This window comes from Siphateles boraxobius, unplaced genomic scaffold, assembly GCF_051911475.1.
Source record: "Siphateles boraxobius isolate OS27281-9 unplaced genomic scaffold, OSU_SipBor_1 65, whole genome shotgun sequence".
Lineage (NCBI taxonomy): Eukaryota > Metazoa > Chordata > Actinopteri > Cypriniformes > Leuciscidae > Siphateles > Siphateles boraxobius.
Window position 1 is genome coordinate 6,868,390 of NW_027509192.1, and position 20,898 is coordinate 6,889,287.

Below are 20,898 nucleotides of genomic sequence, written 5' to 3' on the forward strand. Positions count from 1 at the left end.
GATCTGTTTTAGCATATCTTTTTAACAACCTTCTGAAGCAGTTCCTGGCAGTTTATTCAAAATTCATGTGGCTTTCTGGCCCACCATAACAAGCACATTAAAATTCTCTCTGACATACTGTAGTTCTCCCAGTCACAAGGAAGATGCTAAATGCTTTGAAGAGCATGGTCAGAGTATTACACACACTGTTAACTTTCCTCAGATCTTTTAGTCCATAGCATCACGCAGTTGCTGCAGATTTGTTGGCTGCACATCCATGGTGTGAATCTTCTGTTCCACCACATCCCAAAGGTGCTCTATTGGATTGAGATCTGGTGACTGTAGAGGTCATTGGTGTTTAGTGAACTCATTTTCATGTTCAAGAAACCAGTTTGAGATGATTTGAGCTGCGTTATCCTGCTGGAAGTAGCCATCAGAAGATGGGTCCACTGTGGTCATAAAGAGATGAACATGGTCAGCAACAATATTTAGGTAGGCTGTGTCATTAAAACGATGCTCAATTGGTACAAAAGGGCCCAAAGTGTGCCAAGAAAATATCAAACAAACCATTACAGAACCAGCAGCCTGAACTGTTGATACAAGGCAGAATGGCAGGATCCATGCTTTCATGCTGTTTACACCAAATTCTGATCTGACCATTCTGTTGCAGCAGAAATCGAGACTCAGCAGACCAGGCAAAGACTTCCAATCTTCCATTGTCCAATTTTGGTGAGCCCATGTGAATTGTATCCCCAGTTTCCTGTTCTTAGCTAACAGGAGTGGCACCGGTGTGTTCTTCTGCTGCTGTATCACATCTGCTTCAAGGTTTGATGTATTGTGCGTTCCGAGATGCTCTTCTGCAAACTTTGGTTGTAACGAGTGTTTATTTGAGTTACTGTTGCCTTTCTATCACCTTAAACCAGTCTAGCCGTTCTCTTATGGCATCAACAAGGCATTTTTGCCCACAGAACTGCCTCTCACTGGATATTTTCTCTTTTTCAGACAATTCTCTGTAATGGTTGTGCATGAAAAGACCAGCCATTCTTGCACCAACTACCATGCCACGTTCAAAGTCACTTAAAGAGACCAAGACTGGTCTAAACTGAAGCTAAACTGGGATGAGCCTGGTCAGGACCAGGATGGAAGACTTCCTGGGAAAACCATGTTGCTGCTGGAAAAGGTGTTATAGTGAGGCCAGCAGGGGGAGCTCACCCTAATGCCCCAGTGTAGTGATGGGGACACTGTACTGTAACAGCGCCTTCATCATTTAGGGTTAGTATAGCATGTTAATGTTACGAACTGTGCTCCATTTTGTGTGATCAAAAGTCAGCGATTTTTAAAAAGAAATGTATTTTCCCCAAAATTTACTCCATATTCTTACTGTGTTAACAATTGCATAACTGAGCAACCTTTAAACAATAAAATATTCTTCAAAGATATCATTGTGCAACTCATTCTGAACTCCGTTGCACCATTGAGAACGGATGCATCTATGTTTAGTGAGGAGGAATTTCAGCTATGAGACAAAGGCAGTGGCAGCAGAGCAGAGGACTGGTCACATGATATTACAGCGACAGAAGCTCTGAATGTGGAACCATAAAATGATGTTTATTTACTAGAGAAACCCTGGCTCGTGTGTGAGTAAACACAAGTGTGTGGCTTTACTTTGGGGTCAAATCCTCAGAAGTTAGACATGACAAAACCTTTTGTCGGAACCATGTGTGTGTGCATGTGTGAAGTATGTGTAAAGTCTGTGTTGCTAGGAAGGCTGAATCTCTAATCCAATGAAACGGCCATGTGACAGCTCTAAAGTAAAGTGTAAGTCATTTGGGAACACAGCAGTTTTATCAATAGCAGTTATTTTTTGTTGTTGAATATTGCATGCAATCCTGCAGTGAGTGTCTTTATTTAACTTGCTGTTGGCATATTTGTACATTTCTTTGCGTACAAACACATGTACCAACATTCTTGCTGTCTACTGTTGTCCCTTATGGGCCATTTGGACTTAGAGAAACAGCAACAGTTTATTTGTACAGTGACTATGTTTAGAATAGCAATACTCTTAATATTTCTGCTGTGTAATAGAATGCACATGTATTGTGGACAATATGCAAATATATATAAATATAAAATAGAGTATCTGGATGACATTTGCCAAAATGAGCAGTACGCAACCATTTATTTATTTATTTAAATCTCTATCGTGACTCAAGATTTTTGTCTATTATTTATTTATTTAGTTGTATTTATTAATTTATTCAGTCATTCATTATCTAGCTTGACTCATAATATGTTCTAACAAACAAATGTTCAGATATTCTGTTTTTTAATTCCAAAATAACTGGACTCCATTCATAAGATTAAACATGATAAACGTGAAACAATGAATACATTTTTTTAAAATAATTTATTGGTGCATAATGTGTAGTTTCGCATTCTGTTAAAAATAGCAGGGAGTACACAGTAGGCTATACAGTGCTCTATAATCATAAGCAGTCAGTATGTAAATGTATATTTCAGGTTGTAAGTGTGTGTGTGTGTGTGTGTGTGTGTGTGTGTGTGTGTGTGTGTGTGTGTGTGTGTGTGTGTGTGTGTGTGTGTGTGTGTTTGTGTGTGTGTATGTGTGTGTGTGTGTGTGTGTGTGTGTGTGTGTGTGTGTGTGTGTGTGTGTGTGTGTGTGTGTGTGTGGCTGTTTTACCATCTACAGTCAATGCTGGGGGGTCTGACAGTGTGTCACTAGCAGAATGTAAGGCCAGGTGGCAGACTGTCGCTACTGTTCTTTACTGGGTGGCCTCCAACTGACACGTGGCCAAACTTCAGGCCTCTGGAGAGTCAAACGAGAGAGACTGTGGATTATCCCAGTGTGAGCTAAAGAATGCAAATGGCCAGCTGCCCTTGAAAATGTAAACTTTGGCTAACATTTGACCTTAAGACGCAATACAAGTGATCCAATGATTGTGTTATTGTTATGACCTCAAGTAAACGCCATTTTGGCATAAGAAATATATTTACTGGTATAGGTCCATTTAGTTCAGGCCCCATATATAAATATACAGTATATATGCAAATTTGGGACCGAATGTTGGTTTGTAGTAGTTACCAATATGTATGTGTGTAATTGACAATGACATACATATTGAATATAAGTTAAAGTACAATGTATCATTTTCTAAAAATATCTTGGTTGTAAAAATAAAAGGTTGACACAAATAATGAGAAAATGGAATAAAAAACATTTGCTTTTCTTTCCACCAACTGAAGTCAATTGTTGAGTGTTTTAGTGTTAAAAAAATGAGATTTGTGGAGTTAAAAAGTCAACATACAGTGCCATTGTCAATAGCACAATACCGTTTTCTTGACACTATGCAATCAAGCCGCTTTTGTGTCCATGTAATTGTTAGACCTCCCACACAAACAACAGCCTTACAAATATCACACAGTTTGGCACGTTGACAGTTTCCTAGAGGCCATGACTTTCTTTTACGAAGAGACGCTGATAATCATTCCTCATTTGGTAGGCTTTGGTTCCCGGTGTAACGTCCACACCCATATGGGGCGACAATCCACATTTCCTTTGAAGGCCAGCTAGAAGTTCCTCACAACTGACAGATAACAGACAACAGACAAATGGCCATTCATCCATTATGACCAATGCTCGGCGTCTTATTTATAACGGCCGCTGGGATGCCATTCTCTCCCAGTGAACTGGCCACCTCTCTTTCCAACAATAGTCCACGCTGTCCTCAAGAGCCATAAATTATCTTCTAATATTAAATGCAACTGTCTGTCGACAGTATCCATTGTGAGACCCGATCCAATACCCCATCTTCACATGGGACGGCCCACCTTTGAGTGATGTAGGTTTGTAATGTGTCCTAAAAAGGCTTGAGGTTCTGAAGCCCTGGTGACACGGCTCCTATATAAATATGGGAACAGGTGAACTGGACGCTCACTCTCTTATTTTCTACCGCTCTTGAGGGAGCAAGTTTTCCAGGCCTCTTGTGCAAGCTCTCCTGGGTGAGTGTACTTCAATGGATTTTTATGTTAAATGGTTTGTTGGACAACAGCAGATAGTGTAGCGAAGCTTGGTTTTTGGATAGTTTTCTTATTTCACCCAAAACGGAACATTCTAATCATCTACCGGACTCGCAATCATGTCGTTCCAAACCGGCATGACTTTGTGGAGAACAAAAGAATACATTTTGAAGAACTGTTTTTGTCCAAACTCTATTGTTAAAAAGTTTTTAAAAAGCTTTTTTTTTTTTTTTAAGAAATTAATACTTAATAATAATAGAAATTAATACTTTTGAACTAATATTTAGCAAGGATGCATTATATCAACAGTGACAGTAAAAACATTTATAATGTTACATAAGATTTATTTTTCAAATACATGCTGTTCTTTTGCTGTTCATCAAATGAATTTGGAAAAAAAAACACTATGTTATCACTGTTTCCATGAAACTATTAAGCAGAACAACTGTTTTGAACATTGATAATAATAAGAAATGCAAATCAATATATTAGAATGATTTCTGAAGGATCACGTGACACTGGATTAATGATGCTGAAAATTCAGCTTTGCATCACAGGAATAAATTACATTTTAAAATATATTAAAATAAAAAAAGTTATTTTAAATTGTAATAATATTTCACAATATTAGTTTTTACTGTATTTTTATCTAATAAATGCAGCCATGGTGAGCATAAGAGACTTCTTTCTAAAACATTTAAAAAATCTGGCCAACCCCAAACTTTTGAACAGTAGTGTATATTGAAAGTCAGTCACTGAATGGCCCAAAAATCACTTGCATGCACTTACAAATATCTTCTTTGAGTTCTGCAGAAGAAATAAAGTCATACAGTATAATAATGAATCATTTAATTAAGTATTTGGTACATACACAGTAGAGTAGTGAACATTTTGCATCTTCGTAACAACAGACGCAGCACGATAAAAATATTACATGCATATAAACTAAAGCTTTTTATGTTCAACTCAAGATATCAAATAGTAATAAAATATATTATTTATAGCACATTGCGAGTCTGCCGAAGGGAGGGAAGGACTGAATAACATAAGTTGTCAGAAATCTCTTTTTAAGCAGAGAAGATGAATCATTTACGTTTAGCTTCAAGTGCTACATAAATTCAACAAGCGAAGAAAAGCGTTTAATAGGCAAGAGAAAATCCTTCTGCTCTTTAACGGGCGTCATGTGTTTGCTTGCTCCCTGTGCCATTGGTGTTCAAACACCAGCTGTCTAAGAAAACATGTGTGACGAGGAAGAGACAACCGCTCTGGTGTGCGACAATGGCTCAGGTCTGGTGAAGGCCGGCTTTGCCGGTGACGACGCCCCCAGGGCCGTGTTTCCCTCCATTGTGGGCCGACCCCGCCATCAGGTAAGGCCACCACGTTCACTGACGCCATCTGGGGCTTAGCCTTACTGCCTTACATTGATCCACTCAGTAAAGCACCTCTTAAGTCACAGTACTTACAATTTGACCCTTGACCTGTAAAGACGACACTCTGCTAGCATCAGTCTTTATTTCTCATGTTTATTATCAAACATGCACTCTAAAAAAGGAATGCAAGTGCTTCAGTATTTCAATCAAACGTATTTTCAAGTTGTGGCGAAAAGGTCACCCTGAATGTGTAGATTGTGACGGATTGTTTTATGGTCCTTTCCTTTAGGGTGTCATGGTCGGTATGGGTCAGAAAGACAGCTATGTAGGAGACGAGGCCCAGAGCAAGAGAGGCATCCTCACTCTTAAATACCCCATTGAGCATGGCATCATCACCAACTGGGACGACATGGAGAAGGTAGACCTTAGAATTATTCACTTTTAAGGAGTAAAAGTGCGTTAACAATAACGAATTTAGGCAAAATTAATTTTCTATTGTCAATAGCATAGAGACGTATGAAGCAAACAAAGCGGCTTTCTGTTGGTCACCACAGCAAATTTGTTAGAACAGCTTGAACCTTCACGCGAAATTCCAGAAAAGTTTTTATGCTTTATAAGTTCTAAATGAAGGTCCTGCAGGGCCTTTTAAAGATAGGCTATAAAAAATTATTTTCATGATTTATCAAAACTTTTTTTGTGTGTCAAATCAACACATAATTTATGTGGTTCAGATAACATAATATTTTGAGCTTCTGTTGATTAAACCAATCTTCTTCATTGTATTACCTAAATCTTTTAATTTCAATTAACTGAAAATTTTAAGGCAACCAGGTTACTTACTTTTTTTTAAGCAACAATATTTTTTTACAGTGTACAAATAGAATGTTTACATTTTTTCAATAATGAGTTTTTTTTATAAACTTCTATATTTTTTCTTTGTTCTATAAACAAATAAATCTATTGTCCCAAGGTATCTTTGTCATAATATTCATTAAGACTCATTATTTAAAAAAAGTTGAATGTTCTATTTGTTTACCTGTATCTATAAAATGCATTGCAGTAAGTTCACTGAGAGCAGTGCCAGGGTATGACAAATAAAACAACCGCAATAACAGTAGCAGACAAACGTAGTCTACAATATGTAAAAAAAAAAAAAAAATTAGCACAAATGGAACAACATAATTTTTGGGAGATGACAGAACAAGATGAAACAAAAAAGACCATGCCTATCAGCAAATAGACTACACTTTAAAAAATATATTTTTTGATACTGTTCAGAGTTTTTACTAAGCCAAACCATGTTCAGAAAACGTAACCAGTTTAAGTTACAGTGACATGAATGAATTGAGTTGGTTGGACATAACTATTTTACATAGATTCTTCCTCAGTCAGTTGTGTTGTCACAACACAATGATTTTGCATAGATTAAAAAGACACCTTTAATGTTAATAAAAACTATGCTTGTTGTGTGGAACTGGAACCACTGTCCAAAATTGAATTTTGTGATTTTAAAGCATCATTTTTTTAGACTTATCTTAATAAGTATGCAATAACTGTAGACATGAACAAATGTATGGTACAAAGCGGTCGATTGCTTTTTGGCACAAATCGAACCTCATAGATTTTGCCCATCAAAATCTTCAGAACAACACTAAAAGTGACTGCATCTTAAAACCGTATAAACTGAAAATATATAGTGTTTCTCCATATATAATGAAAAATAAAATACTACTGTCTTAGATCTGGCACCACACTTTCTACAATGAGCTCCGTGTGGCCCCTGAGGAACACCCCGTTCTCTTGACTGAGGCGCCTCTGAATCCTAAGGCCAACAGGGAGAAGATGACCCAGGCAAGCCCTTTTAAAGACTTTAACATGACATTAATAGTGTTATGTCTATAATACTTGGTAATAAATGGTTTCTATCTGTATTTCAGATCATGTTTGAGACCTTCAACGTTCCGGCTATGTACGTGGCCATCCAGGCTGTGCTCTCCCTATACGCCTCTGGCCGTACCACAGGTTAGCATTACATTGACTATCATAGTTGTTCTAAACTGCATGCATCTGCTTGGTTTTTCATGCTTTTTTGATTTGTTCCAGGTATTGTGCTGGATGCTGGTGATGGTGTGACCCACAATGTACCCGTGTATGAGGGTTACGCCCTTCCACATGCCATCATGAGATTGGATTTGGCCGGCAGAGACTTGACTGACTACCTGATGAAAATCCTGACTGAGAGAGGCTACTCGTTCGTCACCACTGGTAATTTAACGCTTTCTGCAGTTTTCACATATATTATAATAATTTGTGAATGGATTCATGTAATAGATAATAAAACGTATCTCAAATGGAACATTTTGCTTATTTTATACTTATCGTAAGCCTTCTTAATGTACAGTTTACGCTATGGTGATATTTTCATTAGCTTAACAGCACCACCTTATGGTCAACGCTAATTACTGCGAAAGGTGAACTGTAGGCCTACCAGCTGCTGTAGGCTACTACTTTAATACTTTAAATGCATTTTAATACCTTTCTAACTCGCTGTTACAGCCGAGAGGGAGATTGTTCGTGACATTAAGGAGAAATTGTGCTACGTGGCTCTTGATTTTGAGAATGAGATGGCCACCGCCGCCTCCTCCTCATCTCTGGAGAAGTCCTACGAGTTGCCCGACGGTCAGGTCATCACCATTGGTAACGAGAGGTTCCGCTGTCCCGAAACCCTCTTCCAGCCATCTTTCATTGGTCAGTTTCTCATTAGATTATTTGAATAATTGCTTCCATTTTGTACTTCTTGGTCCTGGATGTTTTCTTTCCCTAGTTAAAAATACTATCGGATTTTATGCTATAGGATAGGCCTATAACCTGTACAAAAATGTTTTATAACACACAGGCTAGTTCCTAATATCTCTAACAGTCAAATAAAGTAAGAGTAATTTAACTTTTCCCAGTAGTAAATATTTATATTTTTTTAGACGATTCTCATTTAATTAGATTAGATCCAAATGATAAAAAAAATATATAAAATAATATTTTAGACTGAAATTGTTACTGTTTCTAGTAGGAAATAATTCATATTTTGTTTTTCTATTTTTATCTTTAGATGATTCTTACACTGTAAAAAATATATGAGCAATAATTAGTTATGTCAACATGTGTTTTTACATTGCTTTAACTCATCAAAATAAGTTAATCAGTTATTCAAGATTTTTTATACATTTATTTCTATAAAGTCAGTTTAATATAATTTAAGTTGAAATGACTTAAACATCAAAGTTGATTGTATTACAATTTAAGGCAGCAACTTTTTTACAGTGTATTTGAAGTATAGATCTAAATTATAAAAAATATGAATTAAAATATTTTAAAATAAAAATTGCTTAATAAAGACTAACATTTTCACTGTTTCCAGAAGGAAATAATAATTATTTTATTTTATTTTATTTTTAGATGATTCTTATATGGTTTATTTAGGATTGGATCTAAACTACAATATATGTTCATATAGCAACCTACTGGTTATTTTCCCATCAGCACTTAATTTTCTCCTAAGAATTAGGAATTTAATCAGCATAATCATCTAGCTCTTGAGAAAACAACTTTTGTTATGTCAACATCACAAGAAAACGAGACAGAAAAAACTAAAATGCATGGCCTCTAAGGGCTTCCGTAGAATCATGTTCACATTCCTTTAGGATTTTTAGGTTTCTTCTTAATGATAGACAAGCTTTGAATATCCAAACATTATGCCTTAATCAATTATTCATGCAAGTTTCTAGCCATTCCAAAACAGAGCCTACAATGAACCACTAAGCCCACACTCAAAATATATTCTCCCTATTGAGCCATTGCCAAGCCTAGATTCCCATTGATGAAAAATTCATGTTATTAATAATTCTCAATCATTTGCACATGCAGCACATCGGTCTATGTGCAGCAACACAATTAAACCCACCTTCCACAGACACAGCAAAGCGGTCAAGATTCCCACAGGGAAAAATTCAAACATCTGCATTTTGAAGTGATATCTCTTACATTACAGTGCACTTTTAGGAGAGGCGACACAGTGACGGATCACCTTTTGTCAGGAACTAATTAGGAGCGTTTCAGTATATGGCCAGAGGCTGACGGGCTATTTATGGTGTACAGGGTTCTTAGTCTTGACATTGTACATCAATCACTGTTTCCTTATCCAATGGAGCTGATAGGACAGTGGCTCACCAGCAGTTCTTCCCTTAATGAAATCAAAATCAGCGCTATTATTTAATCTGCACTTGAATTAGCATGCTACTGCATATGGAATGTATTTAGATGTAAGTATGTTTCATGTATAATCCATTCCCATTCATCATCTAAATGACATTGTCTGTAGGTATGGAGTCTGCTGGTATCCATGAGACCACTTACAACGGCATTATGAAGTGTGACATTGACATTCGTAAGGATCTGTACGCCAACAATGTACTGTCCGGTGGTACCACCATGTACCCTGGTATCGGTGACAGGATGCAGAAAGAGATCACAGCTTTGGCTCCCAGCACCATGAAGATCAAGGTACAGTTTAGGACTAGTTCACTTTGGACTTTTTTTAACGACTAAAGGCCCGTTCACATCAAGAACGATAACTATTTTATCGTCCAGAGCAGCGGACAAGCAGTCTGCCACTTTAAATGCTTGAGCTCTTTACAGCAGGATGGATTCTGATTGGCTGTCATTGTTCTTTGCGTTCATCAGCTCGAACAAAACTATATTATGATTCCAACTATATTGTTCTCTGTGCTGTTGTCGTTGGTGTGGACTCTGCTATTCTCTAAAGTTTTGAACGATATTTAGAACTATAACTTTATCGTTATAATTAGGGTGAAATCAGGTTGATTGGGACAGTTTTTCCAAGTCATCTAAATGGCAAAAGTGTCCGATATGCATATGCATAAACAATGTTTAATTATTAATCTATTTCTGTTTTTGACAGAATAGTAAATAAATAATTATTTCACTACAACAATAATGAATATGATCAAATAAATATTTTAGTAATTAATATTATTATCACTTATATTTATTCATATTTATTATTAGTTGTTTTGGCAATTTAAATATTTTTCATGACAGATATAGATTATTTTTATGTTTAAGTGTCCAATAACATGCTGAACCAACCTTTAATTATAGTTCAATTTCTAGATAAAAAGTAAATAATAATCATTAGACTACAATAAAACAAAACAATATGGTCATTATGGATATTAAATTTATATATATATTAGGGATGCATGATAGATCAGCCACAATTTCGCCATCTGCCCGATAAGAAAATGTGCTCAATATATTAAAGCCGATAAATAATGGATTATTTCCTCCAGCTGACAAACTTCAGATGCATGATGCAGTTCGCCATGATGGTTTTGAATTGCTTGAAATATGATTGGAATCACTTAAAAAAAGGAAAATACAGTTAAGTACAACATGTGCAGCGCAAGTCTGTTATAAAAGCTAAATAAAATTATAATGAGAACATTACAATTGTGTGCTTGGGAATGGATTTTAATGGTGAGACTTTTGTTTTTGTAATCAGGCTCTCAAAAATCTAAATATTTGAATTTAGATTTATTGGCCAATATATATATCGGTTATCGTCTTTCAAAAGAGTTATTGGTTATCGGTATTGGACAAAATGTTCATATCGGTGCATCCCTAATGCATATATTCAAGAAAATAACGTCAATACAGGCGGACAATAATGTATTTTTTGGTTTAATTTTCCGAATTTCTGGTTTAATTCAATGTGTAACTTGCCGTTTCTTTATATTTAATTGTGAAATTTCTGAGTGAAAATTGTTTCTACACCAGATTCTTTTTTCCAGTGTATAATATGCACTATGGATGAATAATAATATTGTGATTGATAATATTATTATTATTAATTATAACTAATTATTGCAATTATGGATTTTTGTTATTTTAATAATAATAATGTAAACAATAATAATTTTTTATTATTAAAATATAAAATATGTTTTGTAATTTATACTAATCATTTGTGCTGAGCCAAGTTGAAAGTTGGTTAGGAGAACTGTGTGAAGAGTTTTGAAAAAAAGTATTGAGAAATGTGTTTCAAACTGTATTATGATTATTATTATTATTTATAATGGCAATTCAATGTTCCTTTGTCCACTACAGATGATTGCCCCTCCTGAGCGTAAATACTCTGTCTGGATCGGTGGCTCCATCCTGGCTTCCCTCTCAACCTTCCAGCAGATGTGGATCAGCAAAGACGAGTACGAGGAGGCCGGACCCTCCATTGTCCACAGGAAGTGCTTCTAAATCCCTCCTCTTCTCCTTCTCCTCTGTCCTGGACTCTCCTTGTAGTCTTTGCACCACGTCACGTCTTGTGTTTGTACTGCAGACGTTTGTTTCAAGTCCCCCTGTACAACAATTTAAGTCTACAGCCACAATAAATTGTTCAATAAATACATTTACATATTTTCAATAAATTTCTCTTTGTATATAAAGCACTTTCTTACACTAAAACTGACATTACGTTGTCTAGCTTTCAGGTTTGAGATCATTCTTCACCGAGGCCACCGGATGGCAGACTTGCTGCTGTGATATTACCCATGAAACACCCTTGAGAGCAGTGTACTAACTTGCCTAAGAATTTAGGCAAAATAACTTACGTCAAACCTGCCTAAACCACATTATAATGTCATTTGATCGCCAATAGGTGTATGAACCATAACTCCTGTTTAATCTACCTATAATGCAGACTTGAGGGTTTTTGCAGTGATCATCAATAGCCCTAAATATATGATGATGCCGATAAGAAAACAGGTCAGTTTAATGTAGGCCAGAGGCACAGCTGATGCTCTCCGGCTGAGCAACAGAACACTGTGTCTCACAGCTGAAATCCAACAATCTAGGGCAAAAAGATGTGATGTAAAGAATACTATTGCAGTTGCTTCTATTATTGACTCAGTATGAGTACAGTTTGTTTTAGAACTTTGTATAAATAACCTTGAAATCCCCCATGAAGCATCCTGTTACATATTATTCACACATTTGTAATCTGCTTTTGAGGAAAAAAAAGATTCAGACACTGTACTTAAAGGCATAGTTCAGCTTAAAAACAATTTGCTCACTCTCATGTCATTCCAAAATTGCTTTACTTTCTTTTTTCTGTGGAACCTAAAATAATATATTTTTTAAATAATATTTAAATAATATTCATAAAATAAGTAAATGGCATCCAAAACAACACTGGACCTCCAACATTCTTCAAAATATCTTCTTTTGTGCTCTGCAGAAGAAAGAAGTTCATACAGGCTTGGAATCAGTAAATGTCTTCACTCCCCAGCTTCCAATTATATCACAGAGACCCAGTTTTGTGGGTTCTGGACGACGTGGGTTGTAAAGGGTGTACAGTAGGAGAGAGTTAAGAAGCCAGACTTATTACTGCAGACGCTGCCCCACTTCTGACTGATGGAGAAATCAAAGACAAATGAAGGTGGAGACATCTAGGAGGTTACAGTGATTAATGCATCTAGACAACAAGAGAAAGAGAGAGAAAATAGAGAGATGGGGAGACAGGGAGGGGACGAAAGAGAAAAAGAGAGTAGGCTCAGATCCATTATGAAATCTATTCATGCTTATTAAAATCTGATTTTGTTGCTCCTTTATTTCGCACACAATCCAGCACGTTCATTGTTAGTGCAGAACATTGCAATCTTCTCGAGTTTGGCTCAGTTCGGATGTGGTGCTCAATAACCCACTGTATAACAGCAGCCATCTATCTGTCTATCTATCTATCTGTCTATCTATCTATCTGACTGTCTAAGTTCATTAGACTCACAGCTCTCTAGAGGGAATGTGCAAAATTACTTAAGGTCTATTTTAAGTACAATCCTGAAACATTTACACGAACCAACATGAAATAGTAATTTTAAAACAAACATATAATTTATTGAAATTATTTTTTTAACTGCTGAAAAAAACCCAATTCAAACGTGTTGGTCCTAGATGCAGGTGTGTTAGTTGGGGGACTGTGGCTCCGTCTGCATTAGTGAACCCCTCTAGTGTTAGAAGAGCCCCTGAATCCAGCGAAAATTATGTCCTGCCTCCCCTACGTGCGCGCGCGCGCGTGTGTGTGTGTGTGTGTGTCTGTGTTGCGCGCTCGGGTCGATGCTGCGCATTTAACACTTTCCACACATGCGGAATACACAGTCCTCTTCCCCTGAAGAAGTGCTAAAGGGGTCACTCCCTTCTCTGTTTGGACTACTCGACAAACCCGAGCGATTCTACAGAGAATTATATCCTTTTGGACAAAGGATAAAGAGCCAAAGAGAGGAAAAAGTGCGCCGGATGCTGTAAGTACGCACCTTTGTTTTCTCTCCAGTACGCGCGCGTCCGTTTTTGTCCCTATAGTTTCCTCATTACAAAATACAGTTTTCATTATAGGTTTTTTTACTTTAAAGGCAAAAAAGGAACTCCGAAGTTTGTATAGCCGGACAGAGCCCACACTCGACGAGCTGTGATGCTGGAGATGTGAGGCTGCTGACGGACAATCTTGGCAACTTCTCCTGTTTCTCAGTATACTGATCGGAAACGCGTCTATATGCTTGTATAGTCAAAGCTTGGGATGTATAGAATCTGAAAGGATGTTTAGACATAAATATTAATTTGGACTTGTTTTTTTTTTCTTCTTGTTTTTTCTGTGAGGTCGATCATTTAAACGTTGGCTTAATGTCTGTAGATCACTTGGAAGCACAAACGATGCCCAAAGTTAAAGAGACCTCAGTATACAAGAAGTAAGGAAATAACACCTCATTACAATTTGATATGTGTGATTTTCACACTATACAATCAGTAAAATTAGTTGAGAAATACTCATTCTTATCATTTTGTAAAAAAAAAAAAAAAAAAAAAGAAGAATAAAAAAAAAACTTTTAAACCTCAGGGTGAGATGCTGATTAGTGGTCAACCAACACGTGTTTTAAAGGGTTAAAACGAGAGCAGAGTGGCTGATATACTGTATGTGACAAGTAAAGTCAGGGATAATTAACATATTGAAGTACTATTGACTAGTACTCCTTGTTAGATAACATTTAAATACTGCAAATACTGGGATATGAAATATTGTTTTGCTTTTTTTTAATCATATTACTTAAGGAACACATGCAGCTGGAAACATACTCACTTATGCAGCGTTGCCATGGGCAACGGTTATTATTCAGAAATATATGACCACTGAACGACCAAGAATCAATTATTCAGGGGAACCAATAAAGTTATAGTAATTTAGATGTACACATATACACGGAAATCAATTTTCCCTACAAAAAAAAGTTTTTGCACAAATTATCCATTAACCATTAACATTTTTATAGGTAGATGTTGATAGTCAAAATCAAAATGGCCAAATAGTGGCTGTTTTATCAGTTTAGCGAATATATCAGTCTTTAACATAGACAAGCACATTTTAAGAAAGACTGTGATATCAAAATGGTCAAATTATTGGTTTATGCAATGTATCAGTCTATAACTAATAAAAACAAATACTTTTTAAAGAAGATAAGTGATGCAAAATGGAAAATGGGTGACTATGTATTTATCTGCATATAAGCTAGAAACATCATGTTTATTAAAGAAAACAAAACTCCCCCCTAAAATGATGTTTGTAAAATTCAAAGCTAAAGTGACTCCAGCATCCCCTGGGAACTTAAAATCCTCTAGGAGTTTTGGCAATAATTTATGTGCCTCTTAAAAGAGTTTTTAGGTCAGCATTATTCAGACACGCCACATTATGCGCAGATTCAGGTTTTCTCCCATCCACTGCTTGGATAGCGATGGTCTCATGGGCTTTCCAACCTGCGACTCCATAGCAACAGAACAGACCGATTTCACTAGTGACACTTCTCAGGGCTGCCGGAGCCACAACCCATTGTATCTTCCTTGATAAGAATCAGGAGACTTTTAAAAGACATCTTGCCCGAACCCAACCACTGCAGCGTTCAGTGGCTTTATCAGTACGTTCAGCGATTGTTCCGGTTTCAAAATGTTTTCTGCTATGTGTCCTGATTTTTTGATATGAAATTGTATCTCATGATGACAATTTCTCTTCGGTTATCTTCAGAAACTGTATAGCAAAGGCTAAGTTTAGGAGATGTCAAGAGACAGGAGATCCACCTCAGCTTTCAACATGACGTTCACTGACAGCTACGTTCAGCAAATTCTGCCTTTGCTGCTACCACTGTACTTCAGCAACATGTCAAGTTGTGTTTTTCCTGTCACAGTCCTAATAAATACATCAAAGTGCTCTTTTCATTTCAGAAGCATTTAGGGGGGGGGGGGGGCAGTGTTGACCACATGCGACATTCAAAACACAAAGCGCTTGATTGCTGTTGTGATTGTGCATAAAAGATCTCAGGCAAATTGCCTCCAGAAAACTGTAATTAGGAGACAAACAACATTATCAGTATTGTAAGGCATCTTCAGCGTGCCGATCAAGGATTTTTGCTAGTATAAAAAATAGGAGCTGCAGCTGTGAGGCTGTGGTGATCTATCCATTACGGGGATGGGGTTGGAAGCTCTCTGTTATCCTGTGTCCCACAGAGATAAGAAGCGGAGAGGAGGATTTTAGCAGACTGGATTTGCAGCCACACACTGTCCACTTCAGGCTTCTAAGCGATTTATGTACACAAGCAGGCCCAGTAGGTGATCCAGGACTCAGTTTGTCTGATTCATAGTAGCTGCAGTGTTGGTGAGGAACTAAATAAAAAGCAGTAGCTTGGTTTTCAAATACAAGCTACTTTTTCCAAGTAGCCTATGTGGAGGGAAATATCAAATGAACTTAAACAGTTCTTTCTCACTTAGCCTACCAGCTCACACTGTATTCAGCATTTGTAAGGGAAATTCATTCTAGAGAATATGTTCAAACAATTATCATATAAAGCATTTGAAAGTTCAATTTATTCTGGTTAATCAGTTCATACGCGCACCTCGTGTAGAGTTTGAAAGTCTCATTCATTCTACTGATCAATCCTTTCTATTCTTTCATGTTGCCTAGCGTTTGAAATCCAATTCATTCTATTGAATCGTCCTTACTAAATTGGATAATTCTGAATTGTCCTCATGTTGGGTTGAATAGTCTGATTCACTCAAGTGAATCGGTTCAGCGGTTCAGTGGCTATTCGTCAGAAGAGACAGTGGGAAACTGAGCAGAACCAGAAACTGATAAAGTTAACATTTTTCATCAGTTTACCAACTAAAGTGCATAACTCAGATGCATATTGTAAATGTATTTACTTTTATTTTTATTTTGCGATAGACATACATACCAAAACTGACCAATCAGAATCGATATTAAAATGACGCAGCGTCGCTACCAAAATGTGGCCGAAAAAAGTATCAACGCTAAAAGAAAGTTACCTCTTTCCGCATAAATATCAAATCAGAACCATTCAAGCCAATCAGCTTTTTGTAGTGCATCAAACATTAGGAGCAGAGAAACTTTCAAAGTTTGCCAAAATAATGAATGAAGGATCTGATTGAAGAGCATGTTCTGCGCATGGGTGAGTAGATGGCTCTACATGCATACATAAATGTTTATAGGTTACAGTATTTAAAGATATTAGTTGTTTTCCCCCGTTGATTCACTACACTGATATAAGCTTGTGTTGTGTTGGTGATCGAAGGGATTATATAACGAGACAGTGTTTACCAGTTTTTAGATATCAGAGTATTTCTTTTGTACGGTTGCATCGGAAAATTCGATTAATTCAGTTCGTAAAGACGGTCCATGAAAAGCGACGCACAGATTCCATTAGGGTGTTTGGTATATTGTCACCTTAAGTTATTCTAAAACCCTCATTGTTTTTGTGCCAGCAAAAATGTCTCTGATTAAATTTTATTTAGACATTTTTTTATATTGTTTTTAGTTTAATAACAGTCAAATAGAGAGCACTAAATAACAGTTCAGAGAATGTGAAATTAAGAAAAAACAACAATAATAATACAGAAAGTAATAAAATGTTGCTCTCTTAAAGGTACAATCTGTAATTATTTCGCCGCCAGAGGTCACATTTTCAAAACCATAACAAAGGCGAAGCTTGATGACGCTATGAAGGAGAGTGGAACGGGATGTCCCGATCCAATACTCAGTATCGGCATCGGCTCCGATACTGCCATTCTTGGCGGATCGGGTATCGGTCAGACGAGGCCGATCCAAATCAGATATTGTGCGTTTACTATTCTGTGTTATTGTTAAGCCCCACAAAAGCATAAAGCACCATAACGTTTTCGTGCACTATGTTAAAGTGTACTGAACCCATACTGTAGTATAATGTGAGATAGAAATTAATATTTAAGTCATTAAATTCAAGTTCACTTAAACTCTTCCCTCCGCTGCGGCTGTCAGTCATTCTCCATTCAGTATTCAAACAGCGCGTCACGTTCGGTTACGACAGTCAACAAGATGAAACTCTCCTAGATGATTATGTTACTATTATTATACTTGATCTGTATATGGTTTCGCATAAAATGACTATCTTGCTGGACTGTATTGCTGTACCTTAATCATGTTCCTTTCTACCATGTGTCTGTTAGATCACAACACTGGAGAGCACTTGTTCTTTAGGCGCACAGTAACTGAAATTTAAAACTGTTAAAAGAAAAGGCTGAATAAACTATTGCATAGATAGATACTGTATAATATACTATGCATCGATATGCCTTTCCTTTGTGCTGCTTTGAACTTTTCAATGCGGACTTGGAAGATCTGCGTGCTGTGACTCTGTTTTGCTTCAAGCGCATCATTCTGCGCTCGGGATGCGCATAATCGCTTTGTGCCGCACTGTATTGGAGTCTTTCATAATCATATCATAATACTTTTGCGCAATGAAAGATTATTAATAGCCTTTTTTTGTTCTGTCCTATCTATATGTTGCTGCCTCATTAAACAGCTGCGCTATACATTTAAGAATGTCTTAATTTTATAGTAGACTATATATAAAATAATTGACATTTTTGATATTTGTTATCTTGTTTTTCATGAATCTATTTTACAACAATACAAAGAGCATTTATAAAAAATTGATTTATAAAAAAAACTGCTGGTATCGGATTGGTATCGGTATCGGTCGATACTCAGAATTTTTGGTATCGGATCGGTTCAGAAAAAATGGTATCGGGAAAACTGGTGGAACTATAGGAGATGTTGTTTTCACCATCCAGAGATGTATGGATTTCACAAATCATATAAATTATATATCAGCTAATAAATTAGTTTTTGTATCACCTGTATGTTTGATCATACTATTTTATGTCATCATAATGAATTAGCTGCAAGGATCGTGAAATGTAATGCTATATTAGCCTGTTACTAATTTGACTATTTGTCATATGATTTAGTGGGTTAATGTTGTACAGGTTTATGCGTTTAACACAATTGTATTAAAAGTACATTTGAACAAACCCACAGTATTTTTTAAGTAATGACTAAATATTTTTGTACAACACATAGGCTACTGTAATTTCACTGCCATAGACCTGGTCACCAGACTTGATCAAAAGCGTTACTGAAGTACAAACCGAGTGCAATATAACTATGTGTACAATAAATCAAAGAATTTTTGCTTACCTGTCTATTAAAAGACATGTGAGAGTGGGATCTCTGTCGACATATCAAGTCCAAGTTTAAGGCAAAGCTCTCTCCATCCTGAAAACGTCACGCTGATATTGATAATTGTTTTATTGCTCCGTTTGTCCCAAAGCCTGCTTGCCTCAGTTGATCTGGATTTTCTGTACTCGCTAATCAATAATCGTGTACCATTATGACTGAACGACACAACAGCGGCTTATGAGATATTGTATCATAGATATGTAGGTATACATTGATCCCTCATTAGCAACTTAGGCCTATATAAAGCGGCTGCTAATGAGGTATCTAAGTATTATTTATATGGTTTTTACAAGCAGAAACCAAGGATAGCGTGAATATTACGTAATTGATATGTGACAGTGAGAAAGGACGAGCCATTATTTAAAACTGGAATTTCTCAGGATTTACAAATCCTTGGGAACTTTTGGGATAATGTAAGTACACAACTGCATGAAATATATCACACTGTGCAAGTGGTTTTTGAATATTTTATTACAAAAATCTTACATATTGTACCTTTAAGTAACTTTAGTGATATTTTTTTTCTGCTCTGCTGCTTGGAGAGTAGGCAAGTTCCCCAACACTGAGCATCCATTTATCAAATTAATGCACATAAGTGCATTTTATTAAGATCTGATGGCTTCATCATTATATTATATGCTCTTCAGTTAAGGACTGTGGTGTAATTGACAATTCGTGGAGTGAGGGAATCATTAAATGGAGCCTCTAAATTGATTCAATTTTCCCTAGAGAGTGAGCGGTTGGATGGATTGATGAATAAAAAGATGAAAACCTATTTGAGAAACAATATACTGCCATTGTTTGTGGTCTACTGATATGGTGTAGGCCTAAAGCTGCGGCGGTCTCCGGGGGCAATAATTGTCCCGCGTATTGACGTGCGGATTTTTCGATGAGCTTAGATTGAACGCAGGCAGCCCATGGGGAGGGGTTAGATGACATGTTGTGATAGAACTGGGCCTTGCTTCTCATTTATTTTTCATCAGCTTCACCTCGCTTGTTTATAACACTGATGTTCAGACTGATTTTTCTGCTCGTCTTGCACCAGCGTATACGCGAGCCCTAGTCTTGCCCTATTTTACAGCTGTGCGGTGTTGCTGTTAAGTCACCAGGGGTAAGGCAAGCGGACACAGATCCAGGCCAGCCCGTCCCCCTTTTCACTCTCCCTCTCTATTCGCCTCTGTATGCCACTTTCCCCTCCCTGTCTATCCCTCCGTCTCACTCTATTTCTCCTTTGAGTCCCACAGCTCTGTTTCTTTCCGCTCTTCTCTGTGGTTTACTTGTTGGCCCAGATGAAACCCATAGTTTAGTTACCCTTCTCCTTTCAGGTAGTTCACAGAAGCTTCACTTCTATTGCTCAGTCTAACAGCTATGGGCATGAATGATTGCACACCGTGTGGTTTGTTGACGAGAGCTGTCATATTTCTTTTCTAAGAGATTGGACTTAGGACCGTCGCCTGGCGGATGATAAAATGGCTGAGAAATCTCTTTGAAGGAGGGAATCAGCCATATTTGCAGGCCAGCTTGTCAAAGTCTGTAAAAAGGGGTTGTAAAGGAGCTATTTTTAATATCATAACCCTTTTGTTTAGCTGTTGTAACTTAATGTATTTAGGTTAATTCAGTGATGTTAAATAGTGTTTTGGACTTGAATAAAATCTATTTATTTACAATAACATTCATTTTTTTTTCTATTTTGAAAGAAGTCAAATAAATGCAGCTTTTGTGAGCATAAGATGATTAAATACAGTAAAAAACAACAACACAGAAATATTGTGAAATATTTTACTATTTAAAATAACCATTTTTTATTTTAATATATTTTAAAATAGAATTAATTCC

General features: G+C 36.7%; 2 protein-coding genes across 5 annotated transcripts in view; both read left to right on the plus strand.

Annotated features, from left to right (window-relative positions):
- The first annotated feature begins 3,497 nt into the window (after positions 1 to 3,497).
- On the plus strand, positions 3,498 to 11,881 carry acte1 (actin, epsilon 1). The gene is made up of 9 exons (XM_077210517.1): positions 3,498 to 3,996; positions 5,239 to 5,381; positions 5,674 to 5,802; positions 7,125 to 7,235; positions 7,322 to 7,406; positions 7,488 to 7,649; positions 7,941 to 8,132; positions 9,760 to 9,941; positions 11,568 to 11,881. Exons 2-9 carry the CDS (start codon positions 5,253 to 5,255, stop codon positions 11,709 to 11,711), a joined length of 1,134 nt encoding a protein of 377 aa, XP_077066632.1. The 5' UTR covers positions 3,498 to 3,996; positions 5,239 to 5,252; the 3' UTR covers positions 11,712 to 11,881.
- A 1,744-nt stretch (positions 11,882 to 13,625) lies between these two features.
- shank2b (SH3 and multiple ankyrin repeat domains 2b) overlaps positions 13,626 to 20,898 on the plus strand; it is a 127,519-nt gene continuing 120,246 nt past the window's right edge. For all 4 annotated transcript variants that reach the window (XM_077210522.1, XM_077210523.1, XM_077210524.1 and 1 more), the window contains exon 1: positions 13,626 to 13,750. The gene's annotated coding sequence lies outside the window, so the exon portion shown is untranslated. The remainder of the gene's footprint in view (positions 13,751 to 20,898) is intronic.

Bases quoted from the DNA above. Each gene is read 5' to 3' on its own strand.
- acte1 (XM_077210517.1), top strand. From the start codon at position 5,253: ATGTGTGACGAGGAAGAGACAACCGCTCTGGTGTGCGACAATGGCTCA. The intron at 7,236-7,321 runs GCAAGCCCTTTT...TCTGTATTTCAG, and splicing joins ACAGGGAGAAGATGACCCAG to ATCATGTTTGAGACCTTCAA. The intron at 8,133-9,759 runs GTCAGTTTCTCA...CATTGTCTGTAG, and splicing joins CTTCCAGCCATCTTTCATTG to GTATGGAGTCTGCTGGTATC.